At 35.0% G+C, this 17,187-nt stretch overlaps 1 protein-coding gene across 1 annotated transcript in view; it reads right to left on the bottom strand.

The window, feature by feature from the left end:
* Nucleotides 1-4,752: 4,752 nt before the first annotated feature.
* LOC150081858 (DNA-directed primase/polymerase protein-like) overlaps nucleotides 4,753-17,187 on the bottom strand; it is a 188,712-nt gene continuing 176,277 nt past the window's right edge. The window contains exons 12-14 of the mRNA XM_090379767.1: nucleotides 10,630-10,822; nucleotides 7,589-7,671; nucleotides 4,753-5,050 (exon numbers count right to left, since the gene is read on the bottom strand). Coding sequence (XP_090235893.1) covers nucleotides 4,815-5,050; nucleotides 7,589-7,671; nucleotides 10,630-10,822 — 512 coding nt within the window. The 3' untranslated portion in view covers nucleotides 4,753-4,814. The remainder of the gene's footprint in view (nucleotides 5,051-7,588; nucleotides 7,672-10,629; nucleotides 10,823-17,187) is intronic.

The raw sequence follows: 17,187 nt of genomic DNA, 5'->3' as shown, positions 1-17,187 counted from the left end.
TACTTATTATTAGCAAGAAACACAGATACAGCATGCACTTGAAGATTTCAAATATTTGTACGTTTAAGAGACACTTTATTTGAACTGTGCTTGGTAAACATAAATTTACGTATATATTCCCGAACAGGTTTAAAGGCCTGTGCCTATATAAGTTCACCTCTTAGCACCACTTTGCCAATACTAAGAGTGTGCTATTTCATTCAAGATTCACACAAATATAGGCAGAGAAGATAATGTTGATAAGCATTAAGAAGATAAGCATATAAATAATGTTGATTTTATTTATAAATGCTAAATGGAATTCGGAAATTCATTTACAGAGTTTGTTATCATAATTATAGCATATATAACTTATTCTGTTATTAGCATGAAACATTGTGGAAGGGGCTATTGGAAGTATATCACAAGGCTTCTTATTTTAAACTTCCAAGAAATTAATCAAGTAATCAAAAAAATTTAAGTTAACAATTGTATATAGATAATCTTCTATGACTGACTGGGATTTTACTGTAATAAAATTATTAAGAATTTCTTCAAAATTGCATGCACAACATGGAATCAGTAGGAAAAAGAATTAACAGGAAACTGATCCAAACATAGCATTTATTTTTCAACATGATTAACAAAATCATTTATACTGTCCCATCACTTTATCAAATTCTTGAAGTCAGCTGCTGTGATAAGATGTAGTTTAACTAGACCAGACAAACTGCCAGGAGTAAGGTCATTTATGCAGAGAAGATGATCGTGAAATTCCCACCCCAAATCATTAACGGCCTTCTCCCTTTAGATTATAAGTGCAGTACCCTAGTCTGTCTTCTGCTATTTGAGTGTAGCCCTCACTGGAGAAGACACTCAACATGATTAGCATTGCTATGGCAATGAACCAGTTCATTAAAAATAGCAGGTAGTTAATTTTTGGTCTTTTATTTTCTCTCAAACATCTGTTCCAAAGATTTTTCAATTACCATTATTTCTTCCTTGCTTTTGTAAGGTTATTTATCTAACCAACTTTATCATTTTTAAGGGTAAGATGTATCACTCCTAAGATCAAAGTACTTAATTAAGTTTTCAAATTTGTTAAAGAAACAGGCATGCTATGATGTGATATATATCTACCGAAGTTTGGTTTATAATAGATTTTTTTGAAAATACATAAATAAAAAGAGGGTAACAGATTTTTGGTCAAAATGGAAATTTTTTTTTATCAAGTTACAAAAATTAAATCAAGAAAATATTAAATATTTCTATTCTTTCTCTTTTATATGGGTAGCAGCTTGCACAATGTAAAATGTTACTCATGTTATGGATCATACATTTGTTAAAATCATTTAAAAAGAATAGCAATAATCTCTGTTCCTTTGATGTTCATTGGGTATACAGGCTTCCAAGGTGATGCATATGAACACCTTTTGATGTTCATTGGATAAATAGCATGATTTATACATGATGAGGCCCAAAATTATGTAATTATAAATTCTTAGCCTCACAAAATAAAATGGCTTAATTGGCTCATTCCAAAAGCAAAAATTTTTCAGAACTACTGTGAAGTACACATTTCTGCCATTTTATTCTATTAACTGTGTAAGACTTCCAGCTATATCTGCTTTTTCATTGCTTTCCTTCACAAAATTTAATCTGTAAATTAATTACTTCAAGAGGTTGCGAAGAGTTTACTTCCCATGCTATCTGGGATGTAAACATCCAAAATAATAAAATTAAGATATGATGACAATGTCACATGAAAGCAAGCAAAAAAGTGAAATAATTTTTGAAATGAAGTCTGTGGGAAAGTAATACATCTTTAGAACTTAACTACCTGCTAATGTAATGAAACAGTCCATTGCCAGAGCAGCACTAATCACACAGTGGGTTCTCCTGAGAGGCAGATTACACTGCCGTTCTTTTCAAAGTGTGCAAAATGCACAAAAAGAGTGTCATAATAGTTACCAAGAACTTAACAAATGCAAACAAAAAAATGACTTACCAATTCATTCTCACATAAAACTAGTATCATATCAGATATATACAATTATGAATTAGTTACTATACATACGAGTGGGATTCAGAAAAAAAGATTTGTATTCACTCAAAGTAGTAATAGAAACAAGGGTTTTTTTGTTTTTTTTTTGTTTGATACCTCAAAATCTCTATAGCAACCACACAAATTTTGGTTTCAATCTGACAAATTAACCAAACCCTTAGCCATAATTATGAGAGCATCCTTGGACTCAGGAGAGGTTCCCACGGACTGGAGATGTGCAAATATATCCCCAATTCACAAAGGGGGATCGAAGGCTGACACAAGTAATTACAGACCAGTTAGTTTAACTTCTGTTCCGGGTAAAATAATGGAGTCACTGGTTAAAGATGCATTGCAGGATCATCTAGACAAGACCGCAGCAATAATTCAGACACAGCATGGGTTTGTTAAGGGAAAGTCTTGTCTGACAAATTTGATAGGATATTATGATGTGGTTACGAAGGAACTGGATTCAAAAAATAATTTTGATATCATATATTTGGATTTCAGGAAAGCTTTTAACACTGTTGCGCATGAAAGACTATTGTACAAATTGGAGCAGAATGGTATTAAGGGTAAGTTGCTACAATGGATAAAAGGATGGTTAAGTGGGAGAAGACAGAGGGTGGTAATCAATGGGTGCTGCTCTTCGTGGACTAATGTTATTAGTGGAGTCCCACAGAGTTCGGTGTTGGGTTCACTGTTGTTTTGTATATTTATCAATGATACTGATGAAGGTATATCAGGCTTAATGTCGAAGTTTGCAGATGATACAAAGGTTGGCAGGGTTGTTAATGACAGTAATGGCAGTGTGCTACTGCAACAGGATCTAGATAATTTGGGCAGATGGGCTAAGAAGTGGCAACTGAAGTTTAACCTTGACAAATGCAAAGTACTGCATATGGGTAGAAGTAACCCCAGAGAAACGTACCAACTGTGTGGTATTACACTTAAGGTGGTAGAAAACGAAAAAGACCTGGGAGTAATTGTGCAGGCAGATATGAAGTTTTCTGAGCAATGCAGACAGGCTGCCAGGGTAGGTCATGGGGTTTTGTCAATGATATATAGGAATTTTGCTAGCAGGGAAAAGGAGGTGATTATCCCTCTGTATAAGGCAATGGTCAGGCCACGCCTTGTGTACTGCGTACAGGTCTGAAGGCCTCATTTTAGGAAGGATGTAGATTTATTTGAGCGTGTATAGAGAAGGGCAACAAGATTAGTGAGGGGAATGAAGGGATCCTCTTACCAAGAGAGGCTTAAGTTCTGCAAATTGCAGTGGCTGGAGACTAGGCACGTGCGCGGTGATCTGATTAAGGTGTATAAGGCCTTGAATGGGTTGAGCATGCTGAATTCTGATGGGATCCTTCCACTTGTTCAGATTACGAACCTAAGGGGGCATAAATTCAAATTAAGAAAAGACAGATGTAGAATAGATGTGTGGAAATTTGCCTTTAGCCAGCGGGTAGTTAATTGCTGGAACAAACTTCCATCTGTCATTGTGGAAGTTGATAGGTTGAATAAATTTAAGGAGGAACTGGACAGGCATTTGGAGGGAATGGAGTGATTTTTTTTTTTTTTTTTGGCTGATGCTGCATAAGCTCATACACATGCTTTCTTGCATCACATGCCACTACTACTACTACAATTCATTTTTTTTCTTTGCAGCGATGAATGAACTGAAGTGTCACAATGGATAAAGTGGAATACAAATCAATGATGTGGTTCCTCTTTTCGCAAGGGGGAACAATCACTGTTTATGGAGAAGACTGCCCAGGTTACAGTGTTGTTGCACATTGGTATAAATTATTCAAATGTTGAAGAACCTCAGCATATGAGGAAAAAAATCCTAATACATCCAGTAACTGCTATAACAGAAGAGAGAGTTACAAAAATTGAGGCATTAATCATGAAAGATCAGCATATCAGTGTCAAACAGCAAGCTGCACAGCTCCAAATTAGTGTAGGGTCTGTGGAGAACATCATCCACCAACAATTGCATATAAGCAATTGTTGATGGATGATGTGTTTCAAGACGCCCAACCGCTTATCAGAAGGAAAGGCACAATGTGCCAGGAAAGGCAAAAGGAGTTCTTTTGCTGCTCGTCACCATGGAAGAATGCAGAATCACCATCTCCAAAAAGGCAAAAGGGTAACCAAGTTCTGGCAAAGTGATGCTCAGTTCTTGTGGGATCAGCAGTGTAATACTAACAGATTACCATCAAAAGGGCTGTACTATGATGGCAAAGTATTATGAGAACCTCCTCATAAAGCTACATGCTGTTATAAAAGAAAAAACATGGGGCAAGCTATCAAAAGGCACACACCTCCTGCAGAGAGGTGTGCCCATAGATGCGGGAATGAAATATTGTCGCATCTTGCTTATTCTTGTAACCTTGCACCCTCAGATTTCTTCCTGAAGTCCTTTCTTCATGGGAAACATTTTGCTGCAGATGATAAGGTGATTTCTGCTGCCAAGTTGTAGTTTGATGGACAGTCAGCCTTCTACAAAACTGGCTTACAGAAATGTATTGAGAGAAAGTTCATAAAATATGTCATTTTGTCTGGTGACTATATTGAAAAAGTGTAATACATGGTGTTTGTTTCAACCATCTATCACTACTACTTCAGGGTGAATACAAAATCTTTTTTGAATCCCCCCTTGTACATATATATCTTAAATTTATGTAATCAAACTGATAAATACTTCATTTTAATATCATTGTGTTGTTATAAAATAAAAGCAGAAATTAATACTCTGGTCCATTTCTGTTAACTATTTTCATTTCTTTCATCAGTCAACTACAGATTCTCCTTCATTTACCAATGTTAGCTCATATTTATGCACAAGTTTCTCCTCTGCTTGTTTGAGAACTTGTACAAGTTTTGTTTCTTCTTCTTCAGTTAATGAATTAAGTATCTGAGAGCAAAAGCTATTATTATCGATACCAGATACGTCCATTAATTTCTCATCTGATTCTTGATTTGCCATTATATATGGTTGCAAAATTTCAGGTGGTAATGGACGAACTAAACAAAAAAAAAAAAAAAAAAAAAAAAAAAAATTACTTAAAAATATTAACATCTGATAAAACTTGATTTTTAAAATAAAATATCTCAATTATAAAAGTGTTTAAAAAAAAAGTGAAATCCTCTTTCATACATAAATAACAATCATCTAGTCGATTTAAAAATTTGTCAATCAGAGCAAATTTCCATCCCACTCCTCCAATTAAAAAGGGCCACATAAGCCTTTGCTTCTTAATATATAACTTCAAGCAGACTTAGTGCTGGCATGTGTTAGTTACGAAACTGAGCATGGTATGCAGAGGCCACAACTAGTATGGAGCAATCCAACCCCCCCACCTGCCTTTTAATATGTACTTTGTTTATAAATGCTAAACAGAATTTTATAAGTACATCTACAGATTGTTATTGTAATTAAATTGTAGCATATATAACTTATTCTGTTTTAGGATTCTTATTCTAATAACAGAATAAGTTAACATGATCACTGGAGATAAAACATGGATATTTCGTTATGATCCTAAGATGAAAAGGCACAGCAAATAGTGAAAGATGCTGATTCTCCAAGACACCCCCCCCCCCAAAATGCATAATGAACCAATCAAAATTCAACCCCATACTCATTGTTTTGTTTGATAAAAAATAAAGATTATTTCCTATTCACAATTCATCCTCTAAGAAAAATTCTTGTAGTATCAAACAGTTGGATTAATCTAGGATTACTTCTACTCATATGCAGAACTGTGCATTTTTAATGTATGTTGAATTTAATTTCAACTATCAATTTTCAGCTCTTCAGCCTAATTTTTCTACATCTTGTTGCAGCACCTTATCTTGATTAGTGTCATTAATCACTCTGCGAATGCATTAATAAATACAGAAAACAACAATGGGCTCAGCAACAAATCCTGTGGCTCCACTAATAACATTAGTCCACACACAGCAGTGTCCACTGATAACCACTCATCTTTACCTGCTCAAACACCCCTTTGTCCATAGCAGTAACTTGACCTTAATGCCAAACTACTCCAATTAGTACAGCATAAAAAGATTTTCTGAAATTCAAGTATATGATAGCAAAATTATTTTCTGCCTCCAGTTCCTTTGTTATTTGCATCATAGTATCCAATCAGATTGTTCAGACAAGACCACCTCTTAACAAATCCAGCCCGTGACTGCAGTACTTCTAGATGGTCCTACATTACTTTAACCAGTGACTTCATGATTCTCCCTGGAACAGACATTAATCTAGCAGGTCTGTAATCACTTATGTCACCTTCTGATCCCCCCCCCCTTTCTGAATTTGGGATACATTTGCACATCTCCAATCCATGGGGACCTCCCCTGAATTCAAGGATACTCTCGTAATTATGGCTAAGGATTTGCTTATTTCCTTTGCTGCCTTCCTTAATATAATTGGATAGATACCATCTAACCCAAGCATCTTTTTTATGTTTAGCATCAACAATTTCTCTTCCACTCCCCTTTCGGTTATCTCAAAATCAATTATTTCCCAGTTAAAGAGTTTGATGAACTTCTGGAATTCCTCATGTTGAATGTAGATGTTGAATGCAAAATATCTATTTAGTTAGTTAGTGCACTGAACAGCTCCATCAATAGTTAAACCACTGATATTAAGTGGCCCAATGTGATTTGATCTCTTCCTGCTATAATTCAGTTTCTGTATTACCTGATAATTTATATGCACCCTATGCATTGTTCTTCTTTGCCATAAGTTCATCTAATATCCATTTAGATCTAAGACTTGAACAGTATTTCTTAGCTGGTATGACAAGCCTAGTAGATTATATTATTTCCCTAAATGCTTCCCATTTAGAATTAGCTGTTGGTAACTTCATCAGTTGGTTCTATGTAGAAGTTATAAAATTTAAAAACTGTCTGAGACCAGTACAGTCACCCTTATGAAAGGAAAAGCCTTTACCCTTGGCAGTAATCACATCTTTAAGTAGATTCAACATCAGTACACTGTGATTAGTGCCACTAAGTGAGTCTTTTACCAGCAGATTATTACTTGCTGCTGTAGAAAAGACATCCAAGAAATGTAGAAAAGACTTGCTGGTGTGCGAGTGACAAACCAACAACTTCCAATCAACATCTGGAAAGTTAATAACCTCCATTATGAGACTTCTGATTTACTGGCCCACTCTGTTTGATATACTCATTATGGTCATTAGGCATATAGCACACTCCTCCTCCTCCTCTCATTTTCCCAGTGCTTATTTATATCATACCAAACTGACCCAGCATTGCACTGGCCACCCATATCAACTGGATGCACTTCAGATTTAATATACTTTTTAACTAGGAGAAATGACCTCCCCCCCCCCTTTCTGTATACATTGTACTACCCATATTCAAATTCAACCTTACCACAGCCATTCCTGGAACTTTCTAGCCACACTTTGTACATGATATATAAATTATTAAAACTGAATGACACTGCAATATAACCACTACCAGATGACAAAAAGTAAAATATCAACTCTTACCAATTGAAGTGCAAGGGGAAAACTTGCTTACCTTTTGATTTAAATCCCTGCAATCTGCATTCAGGATCATAACATTTTTGGTAGTATACGCCCTGTTTCAGATCTACAATAAACCTAAGAACAAAATAAGAGTTATTTGGCTGAAACATAATGGATAAAATATAAAGTCAGCAAATATTGGATGGCTAAAATTAAACAGTGAATTTCAAATATGAAATAAATAAATAATATAATAAAACACATAGATATAGATAAAAAAATATATATTTTATCTAAAGTATATTAGCTTTTTCAAGTTTTCTAGACAGCAGATGCTAGAATGATTCAACATTAAACTACCAAGCCTGTCTTGTACACAGAAAGCTTGAAGTAGATATACACTGGTGTTCAAAGAAAGTGCATTACCCGTTAAAATTTTAATTGTCATCCAAATAATGTAAGTATAGCAATATTTCTTACAGATTGCATCAGATAAGACTGACACATGTAGGGGTTGACGTAATATTGCATCAGCTGTCACTTTCAGCTATATACGCACACTCTGCAAGAGTTGCAGTCATTCCTTGCTTGTGTCAGGATGGCGAGTTACGTGCAGCTGATGCCACAAAGAAAGAGTACTATTGTTGCTTTACGGGAGAAAGAATATTCTTCCAGTCATATTGCTTATAAAGTGTCTTGTAATCAGTCGACAGTGAGTAGATTTCTTTCCAAGCTCAAGAATACTGGATCTGCTGATAGGAAAAAAGGAACCAGATGCAAATGAGTCTCTACACCAAAACAGGACTGAAGCGCTTATGCCTTAAAAACCGTAAAGCTTCTTCGTCTGAGCTGAAAAGTAAATGGGAAGAACATACAGGAGTGGTAGCAAGTGCAGTAACAGTCAGAAGACACCTCATCAAAAATGGACTTGTAGCCCGTCATTCTAAGAAGAAGCCCCTCCTCACACAAAAAATGAAAAAAGGCCCAATTAATTTGGTGTAAGGAGCATGTCAAATGGACCCCCGACCAGTGGAAGCCAGTTATTTGCTCGGATGAGAAGAAATTCAACCTGCATGGCTCTAATGGGAGAAAAACGATTTGCAGTGGATGTGGTGAAGAATTCCATCCAGACTGTATGATGTCTACAGTGAAATTTCCTGCCAGGAAAATGATATGGAGGGTGCATTTCGTATTGCAGAGTAGGTCACCTGCAGTTTATAAAAGATTCCATAAATGCCAGTGGATACCTGGCTATATTGGAAGGCAAATTGCTGCCAACCATTAGAGAACATTTCAATCTGTCAAGTAACTGCATCTTTCAGGACCACTCTGCTCCTTGTCATCGGGCGAAAAGTGTAAGTAGACACTTCTGTAGTTACTTTAGCTTCATTTCTGGATTAGAGGTTCCACAGTAATGTGTTTACATTTGTTACAGGTGAAAAAATGGTTGGAAGAACGGTCCATTACAACTGTTAGCTGGCCAGAAAACAGCCTGGATTTGAATCTTATAGAGACCTGTTAACCTAACCTGAATAAACTGAGGCTATTTGGGTGATTAATCAATCCATAATATACAGCAGAACCCGGATAAGAAGTTTTCCATAATATACAGTAGAACCTGGATAAGAAGTTTTCCAAAGGAGTGATGGTTTAGAACTACTTATGAGGGGAAACTTCTTAGAAGGGAAAATGACCTAAGGGTATGAAATATTAACACAAATAAAAATGAAAAGATACACATACATAAGTGAAACATCATACTCTGCCCATGGGAAACATTTTTAAACTGATGATTTCTAATTGCTTAACATTTTGTTCATTAAACCCATTACCAAGTTGGAAGAATGAGCTCCTTCAGAGTTTCAACATACCTTAAAAGAAAAAAATTACAATAAGACAGAGCAACGACCACTAAATAATTCAAAACTGTTCACAACCATCACACTTAATGCTTAACGCTGCTGATGTATCCAATTATGGATATCGACGAAAACAATTGCAACTGCATTATATCAAAATGTTTAAACAAAAAAAAAAAAAAAAAAAGGTTTTAGCGCTGAAAGCCTCTAGCTATGGAAAATTCACTAATTGAACAAGTTAGCGGGTAGTTATCATTTTAGTTTGTAGTAAATCACTAAATGTAATAAATCACCGAAGTAGGTGAAATGGCATCGTTTTTGTTATATCTCATATTGTGAATGCCTTCATGAGTTGCCCTGATATTGAACTACCTCCAACAGTGACTTCTCGAATAGGCAATGCCTCACCAGTGGATTCTCAGATAAATGCTTCAACAGTGAATTCTCGAATAAGCAATACTTCATCAGTGGATTCTCAGCAGATACCATCACACAGGTGTGGTATCTGCCGAGAATCACTGGTTGCCTATTCGAGAATTCACTGCCGAAGGTAGTTCAATATCAGGGCAACTTGTTGTGAAGGCATTCACAATATGAAATATAACAAAAATGATGCCATTTAACCCACTTCGGTGATTTACCACAAATTAAATGATGCTATGCACTAACTTGTTCGATTACCAAAATGTTTATATTGTTTTATATTTTTTTAAATATAAAAATAAAGAATTTCTATATTTAAAAAACATTAAGTGGGAAAACGTGATTATAATAATACCCTGTGTATTCTTTATCATGTGCTTTTTATGCAGGAAAACGTTTTACATGGAGAAAATAATACATTACAATATATATAGAGCTGAAATTAGAAATTAAGAAACCAAACACAGTACAAGGGAAAACTTCTTAGGAAGGAATTTCTTATCCAGGTTCTACTGTATGCATGTTTCGCGCAAAGGTAAACAGTCACACCATTTTGTGCTCTGCTGATCATAAGTTAAAAATAATGTTCTGTCCAATGACCAGACGTCCATTTCATGCTGTTGGAATCCTTGTGCCATCACACTTCTAAATACATCCCTACCATGAATAATGTTTGTTCAGGTAAATAGACATTTTATATTATTTTCATGTTTCGATGTTCACTATGGCTGTTGGTACTTGCATATCCTGCATAGCCCAGCATTTATCCTCAGTAATCCTAGCCTAAATATATATAAAAAGAGATAATTACATAATGTGATTCCTTCTATGATGCCGACATATGTTTTCACAGTAACGGTATTTTGCTATATCATAAAACAGCAATTGCATTCCTGCGTTGTAAGACCATCGTCTAATTGTTCCTGGTTTGCTGCTGTTTATAATTATGCAATTGATGAAGTGATCAATCTCAGGATATGGTGAGCTGCTCATACCCTGGAAATCTGAAACAAAAAAACAGCTCACAGTCAAAAAGTTTTTATTTTTTATTTATTTATTGTAAATATACATTTAATGAAGTTAGAGGAATTAGAAGAAAAATGTATATCAAATTAAATGTAAGTCGCCACACAATTATCCAAACATTACTAATTCTAGTGAAAAAGTGAACTTGTTAAAATCAAATATAAACCATCATCAGTATATATTAAAATATGATAACTGATAACTCATATTTGGTAAGCAATATACATAAATACTGTGCCAATCATGAAAGAAAATTAAACCAAAACAAATGGGAAGTGGGGATCCACACAATATGCAGCTCACCAGTGATTATCCCCAGCTATTCAGTGGAAATAAATTCTGGCTAGTTGGTCAGCAACACCTGCACAATGTCTCCATGTCTAGCCCAGTGGCATGGAGGCATTATCCTGCTGAAAGTCTCCACTACTATTAGAGAACAACAAGAACTCTGATGAGTGTATCTCATCAGCAACAACAAGAACACTGATGAGTGTAACTGATCAGCAACAATTTCTGATATGTGTAGAGAAAGACATACTCACACAAATGCAAATGAATATGATAACAAAATGAATTTTGCTGCATGGGTTTCAGTTTGAAAAAATAACCAATGTAAAATAATAAGGATAACTGCTTGAATGGTTTATAGTTTCATGCACATTACAATTTAAAATCTGAATAGCAAGATTAAAACAATTTGGATTACTGATCATATATTTCATTAGTTTTACAGTTTAAAAAACAAAGTAAAACTCTAAATGCTTATACAGTCCCTTCAGCCTTGGTGTAGATCCTAGATCTGTGCTTCTTGATATCAGAAAATTGCTAATCTGTGTCTTCGAAAGTAAAAGCAATTCTGTTGTAAAACAACCTTTTGTTTTCATTTACCAGATTGCATGCCACAGCCACTAATGCAACACTGCCATATCACATTCCCTATCATTACAAAAATGGTCACAGAACAACTGACAGGTGAGCAATTTTCTTTTTATCTTTCAAGAGGTTTTATTTATTTATATTATTTATTTATTATATATTTTTTTTTTTTTTTTGGAATATATCAACACCTGACCTTTTAGTAATAGATTTCATTAATTATTATTTTTGTTTAAAAAATATTTTTACAAGTCATTTTTAATAAAACAAAAGTTTTATTAATTGCTAAAAAAAACCATACTATAAACATGAAACTATTAGTCCCTTCCATTTTTCAGTTTATTTATTAAACCTCAAGCGTGCAAAATTCAAAAGCACACATGCACATATATTTCTGCTTGTATACTATATATATATATATATATATATATATAAATATAAAATGCTCACACAAAAATATCCAAAAAGTATCCAGGCAATACGCTTGCTTTCACAGTGCACTAGACCCTTGCAGACAAACAAGTGATGCAGACCAGTATATAAAGGAAGGTGCATGATCCACACGAGTTAATTGTTCTTGTCATAGCAGTAGAGCCAAGGCAACTGATTCTGAGAAGGAAGGGGTGGTATCATTGTCAAATACCACATTGCTGCTTGTTGATTCGTACAACAGGCTGTCTGGCCTACACCATACACAGTTGACTGTTATTGATGTTAAGTGGAAGTGTAACAATACTACAACCATCCAGAAATGTCGTGGAAGCTCAAGTCAGTGACCAGACGGTACTTGAAAGGACAGGACAATAATAATAATCCTGTCCGACTTCCTCCATAACATCAATCAGGAGTTTTATGCATCAATAGGGATTAAGGTCTGTACAAACGCTATATACACCATTTTCAGCATAAGTTGATGTTTGGAACATCAACTTATAAGTTGATGTTTGGAACATCAACTACAATGAGCAGTTTTGCTCTGCTATGAAGGAGTGAATGCAATTTGGTCTATGTAGCAGTCAAAATCAATTCTATAGAGTGAAGAATCTTGCTACACCCCCCCCCCACCCTTTGTGATCAGAAGAGATGGTATGGAAGATCTCTGAAGATCATCTGCTGCTGAAGTTCACGCTAACAGTGAAATTCGGAATGTGATGGGGTTACATGTCTCTGTTTCCTGCAGTATTGCCTGAGATATTTGGATGGTGCAGGAGAACTGCAAATGCTGACACCTACCCCAACATTTTGTACAATTTTAAACTCCTCACATAGTTGGGTGAGGGAAGACAGAGTGGTAAACAATGGACACTGCTCTTTGTGGACTAATGTTATTAGTGGCGTCCCCCAGGGGTCCATGTTGAGCCCATTGTTGTTTTCTGTATTTATCAATGATATTGATGAATGTATAACAGGCCTGAGTTTGCAGATGATACAAAGGTTGGTAGGGTTGTTAATGATAGTAAACTACTGCAACATAATCTGGAAAAGTTGAGTAAATGGGCTGAGAGGTGGCAAAACTTGCCATGTATGAATTCTGTTTGGAACCAGTAAACTTCTGACTACCATAAAGAAAACCACTTCAGTCTTGGGAATTCACAACAGAAAGTCAGCCAACCATTAAAGTCCACAATTTACCATTTGCCAAATTTATTCATAAAGACATGCAGCTTCTGTTATGAATGTATTAAATATTTTATATTGTCACTCTTGAGTGGATAATATCATCCCACAAATCACCTCGATGGCAGAACATTGATAGAACTGCACCTAACACTTTTTTAGCCTTTGTAAAAAAATACAGTAAAGTTTGCTGCAAACATTGTAGTGACCAATTTATCATCTACCAACCTGTTTTAATGTTCATAATGTATCAACTGTACTAATTTTTCATTGGTTTCTTAAAACTGTAACTGACAAGAAAGAAAATTTTATTAATTTACCAGTGGGTGGAATGGCTGTTTGAAATTGTTTCCAGACTGCATTGGTAAAGCAAGTTAGAGGAGTTATCGTATTGTACATTTATTTAATAAATTGAAAGAGGATATCATCCTAGGACCATATTGCATATGTCACAGTGGAGAAGAAAAACTGAAGGATAAAGTTTGCCTTTTTTATGGCTAAATGAACAATTATAACACACTATTCTTGGATGTCATTATTATGCCCATATTCATTAAAGAAAATAGGAAAAAATTCACAGAATTTCTATTTTTAAATTCTAATTTCAATATAATTCCACTATTTTTACATGAAAAGAACAACATGGAGAAACACTATGTTACTGCAAAAAGATGGTTAAAATCTGTTACAACAGTGAAACAGAGAAGAGGTCAAAAATCAGTCAACAAGACAGATTCTCTCAAGAGTTCACAACTGTGGCATCAGGAAACATCTATGCAAGTACATATTAAGGTATTAGTATGTGTATTAGGAGGTATTAGGAGAATGTGACCTTGGTGGTAGAACAGTCAGGTTTTGAGACAAAGAGGAAATGCCAGGAACAAATATATTCATCAAAACAAATTATATAAAAAGTCAAGAATGTAATAAAGACCTGTATTTAAGATTTTTTTCTTGAAAAAAGTTAAAGTACCTAGAAATCTTTATAAAATTTTAGAAGAATACAACATCAAGGATAACCTTTAAAGGAATATGTCGTTTTTCACAAAAAGGAAAACTGCAGTGAGGAAGGGCTATGCAGCATCACAATTTATGTTTAAATTTTTATGGACCATTTTAAGAATTTAACCATTAAGAATGTAACCTGCTAAACAAAATTTAATAAAACAAAATGTAACCTAGCTGGACAAAATTTAGTGTGGGAGATGTAAAAATTGAACCATTATCATAGGCAAATGATACCCTGCCATTAAGTAGTAACCCACGACATCTTTAAGAATCTCTAAATAAAATATATAAAGGTTGTAGAGAAAATGGAATTAAAATTAGTTACACAAAGCAAAGTTATGAAAATTAATTCACACTTAAGACTACATAATTAAAAACTGAAACAGTAATTTTGTATATCTAGGAGCAGACCTTACTGAAGAAGGAAGATTATACAAAGAAATAAAGAACATAATAAATAAAACAGGAAACTCTCACCTTTTTCTTAACTCTCTCTGTGCCATTTAAAACAAAGAATTAAGCAAATTCACTTAGAATAAAAGAGAAATGAGCAAAAAGACAAATTGAGCTCTTTATAACACAATTTTTAAGCTATTTTAAGATATGATTTTGAGTAAGAAATAAAGACTTTGTTAAAAATCAGAACCTTCAGAAATGAGACTGTGAAGAAAAATAAATGGAATTGGCAAATGGAAATACTTTAAAACTGCAAGAGAGGGTGATATTTAAGCTTGCTTTCTTGTATTGTTTGCCACTACTTGTACCAATATTAAAAAGGGTACTCGTACCAAGAAAGGCTTCAGCTTCTGCAAATTGAAGCAATCTGAAGACTAGAAACCTGTGAGATCTCATTGAGGTGATTAAAGCTTTGAAGAGATTGAGTAAGCTAAATGCAATGGAATCCTTCTTCTTTCTTGAACCACACACAAGGGGACATAAATTCAAATTAAGGATGAATGGTTGGAAGATAGATGTGAAGAAATTTTCCTTCAGAAAGCAGGTACTTCATTATTGGAACAACTTTCACCTGGCATTGTAGATGTGGGTAGTTTGAATAAATTCAAGGAAGAACTATTGTGGGTTGGGGTCTCTAGTACAGCCTGTAGGTTGTACTTGTAATACAGTACATTTTCTTTTGTTAACTGGTATTTCTACACTAGCTTCTGATGTATTATCCTGTAACCTGGTCATGTCTATGAGTGTACTCCATCTGGATGATTACCCTGCATCCTGCGGTGATATACTGGATTATTCTGGGAATAGGTGCCATCGTCGATTATGTCATCCATCACTCTGGGTGGTTCCTTAGCAATGTATTTTCTATGGTTCCTGGTATTAATTACCTGGTCTTGAATGGTGAACATGTATCCTTCAGTCTCAGGATAGTATCCCATGAGCCGTACAATGGAAGCCATTTTATCTATGTGGTCTTGATCGTCACTGGAGTCTCTGCCATGGAGTGTATTATTACTATTATAAAACTTTTTTCTCCTTTATGGGATTTTTTTCTGTCCCATGACAGGTACTGCTACATAGTACATGGAGTGGTAGTGTCCGCTTAAGTGTACAGCGACTCCCTGACTTACATAAGGGTCGCGTTCCGTGGAACTCTACATAAGTTAGGATTTTACATAAGTCGGAATCTCCCTAAATGCTTATGTAGCACTCGCAAATTTGATTGAATTTGATTGAAGCAAAAAAGAAATGTTCCACGAACATGTAATTAAATTATTTAAAAAAAAAATTTTTTTATCTCATGCATAGGAAAAATCACAAAAGTGTACAAAATTACAAAAAGAGAGAGGAGACAGGCATAACGTCAGCAAGTTTTAACTTTTGAGCATTGTTGCCAAAATTAACACTACAGCTGATAAGCACACTGCTGCGGAAGTTGAGGGCTGTATAGATTTAGAAGAGGTTTTTTCCAACATATCACAAAATTTCTCTGCAGCTGCAGAATCGGCACTGGCAACTTCACCGCATACTTTAATGTTTTGGAAACCAGCGCGATGCCTGAACCTATTAAACCACCCATTGCTTGCCACAAACGTGTCTTGCAGTTTGCCGTACTAATCCTTAAAAAGGTAATGGTAAACTGCAGCCATTATCAAACCCACTGCAGGATGGAAGCCTCCTCAACAATTCATGCTAAGGGAAATAGACCATAATCTGCCATGCTGGTCCAGTGTGGGTTGGCAGATTGACCATATTTAGCAGTCAGGGGCTTGAACCCCAGTCTACTCAGAGAGTACTCCTGACCAATCAGCTACAGAGGCCATACTTATCCTTAAAATAGTATTTACAGTTGAAGCAGTGAGACCTAATTCTGTGCAATAGATGACAAACTTTGTCCTTTGTACTTCTTAATTAAACATCCTCATTTCTAAATTAATCTTGTTTCATTTGCTAGAACTGCCAGCGCTTGCAGTTTCTGTTGGTCACTTTCCCTACATCATTGTAATAAGTAAATAAGAATGAAGAGAAGATTCTGAAAATTTATTTATGTTTTTATTATGACTAAATATTTCAGTGAAGGGGAACTCATTTCGCCATAATAACGTAACGTAAAAACCCAGAGAATTCCAGTTATTGGTATTATCGCAAATACAACAAGATCATTTATAATACATTGTGCTAACAGAAAAGCACAATAAACCAAAAAGTGCAAACTGTTTTTAATGTTTTATGGTAGTGACCTTCAGAAATCTGATTTAGAAAAATATTAGCTTTAGCAAAGGCATATGAGGCAAGAAAGCAAGCTTACATAGCTATGCCCTCTCAGGCGATTATTCTGAGCAAGAGGAAGGATCCCATCAGCATTGAGCATGCTCAATGCTGATGG

The sequence above is a fragment of the Mastigoproctus giganteus genome, chromosome 8, assembly GCF_048544385.1.
Source record: "Mastigoproctus giganteus isolate SK-2022 chromosome 8, ASM4854438v1, whole genome shotgun sequence".
NCBI lineage: Eukaryota > Metazoa > Arthropoda > Arachnida > Uropygi > Thelyphonidae > Mastigoproctus > Mastigoproctus giganteus.
This window is presented reverse-complemented; position numbering and strand designations above follow the sequence as displayed.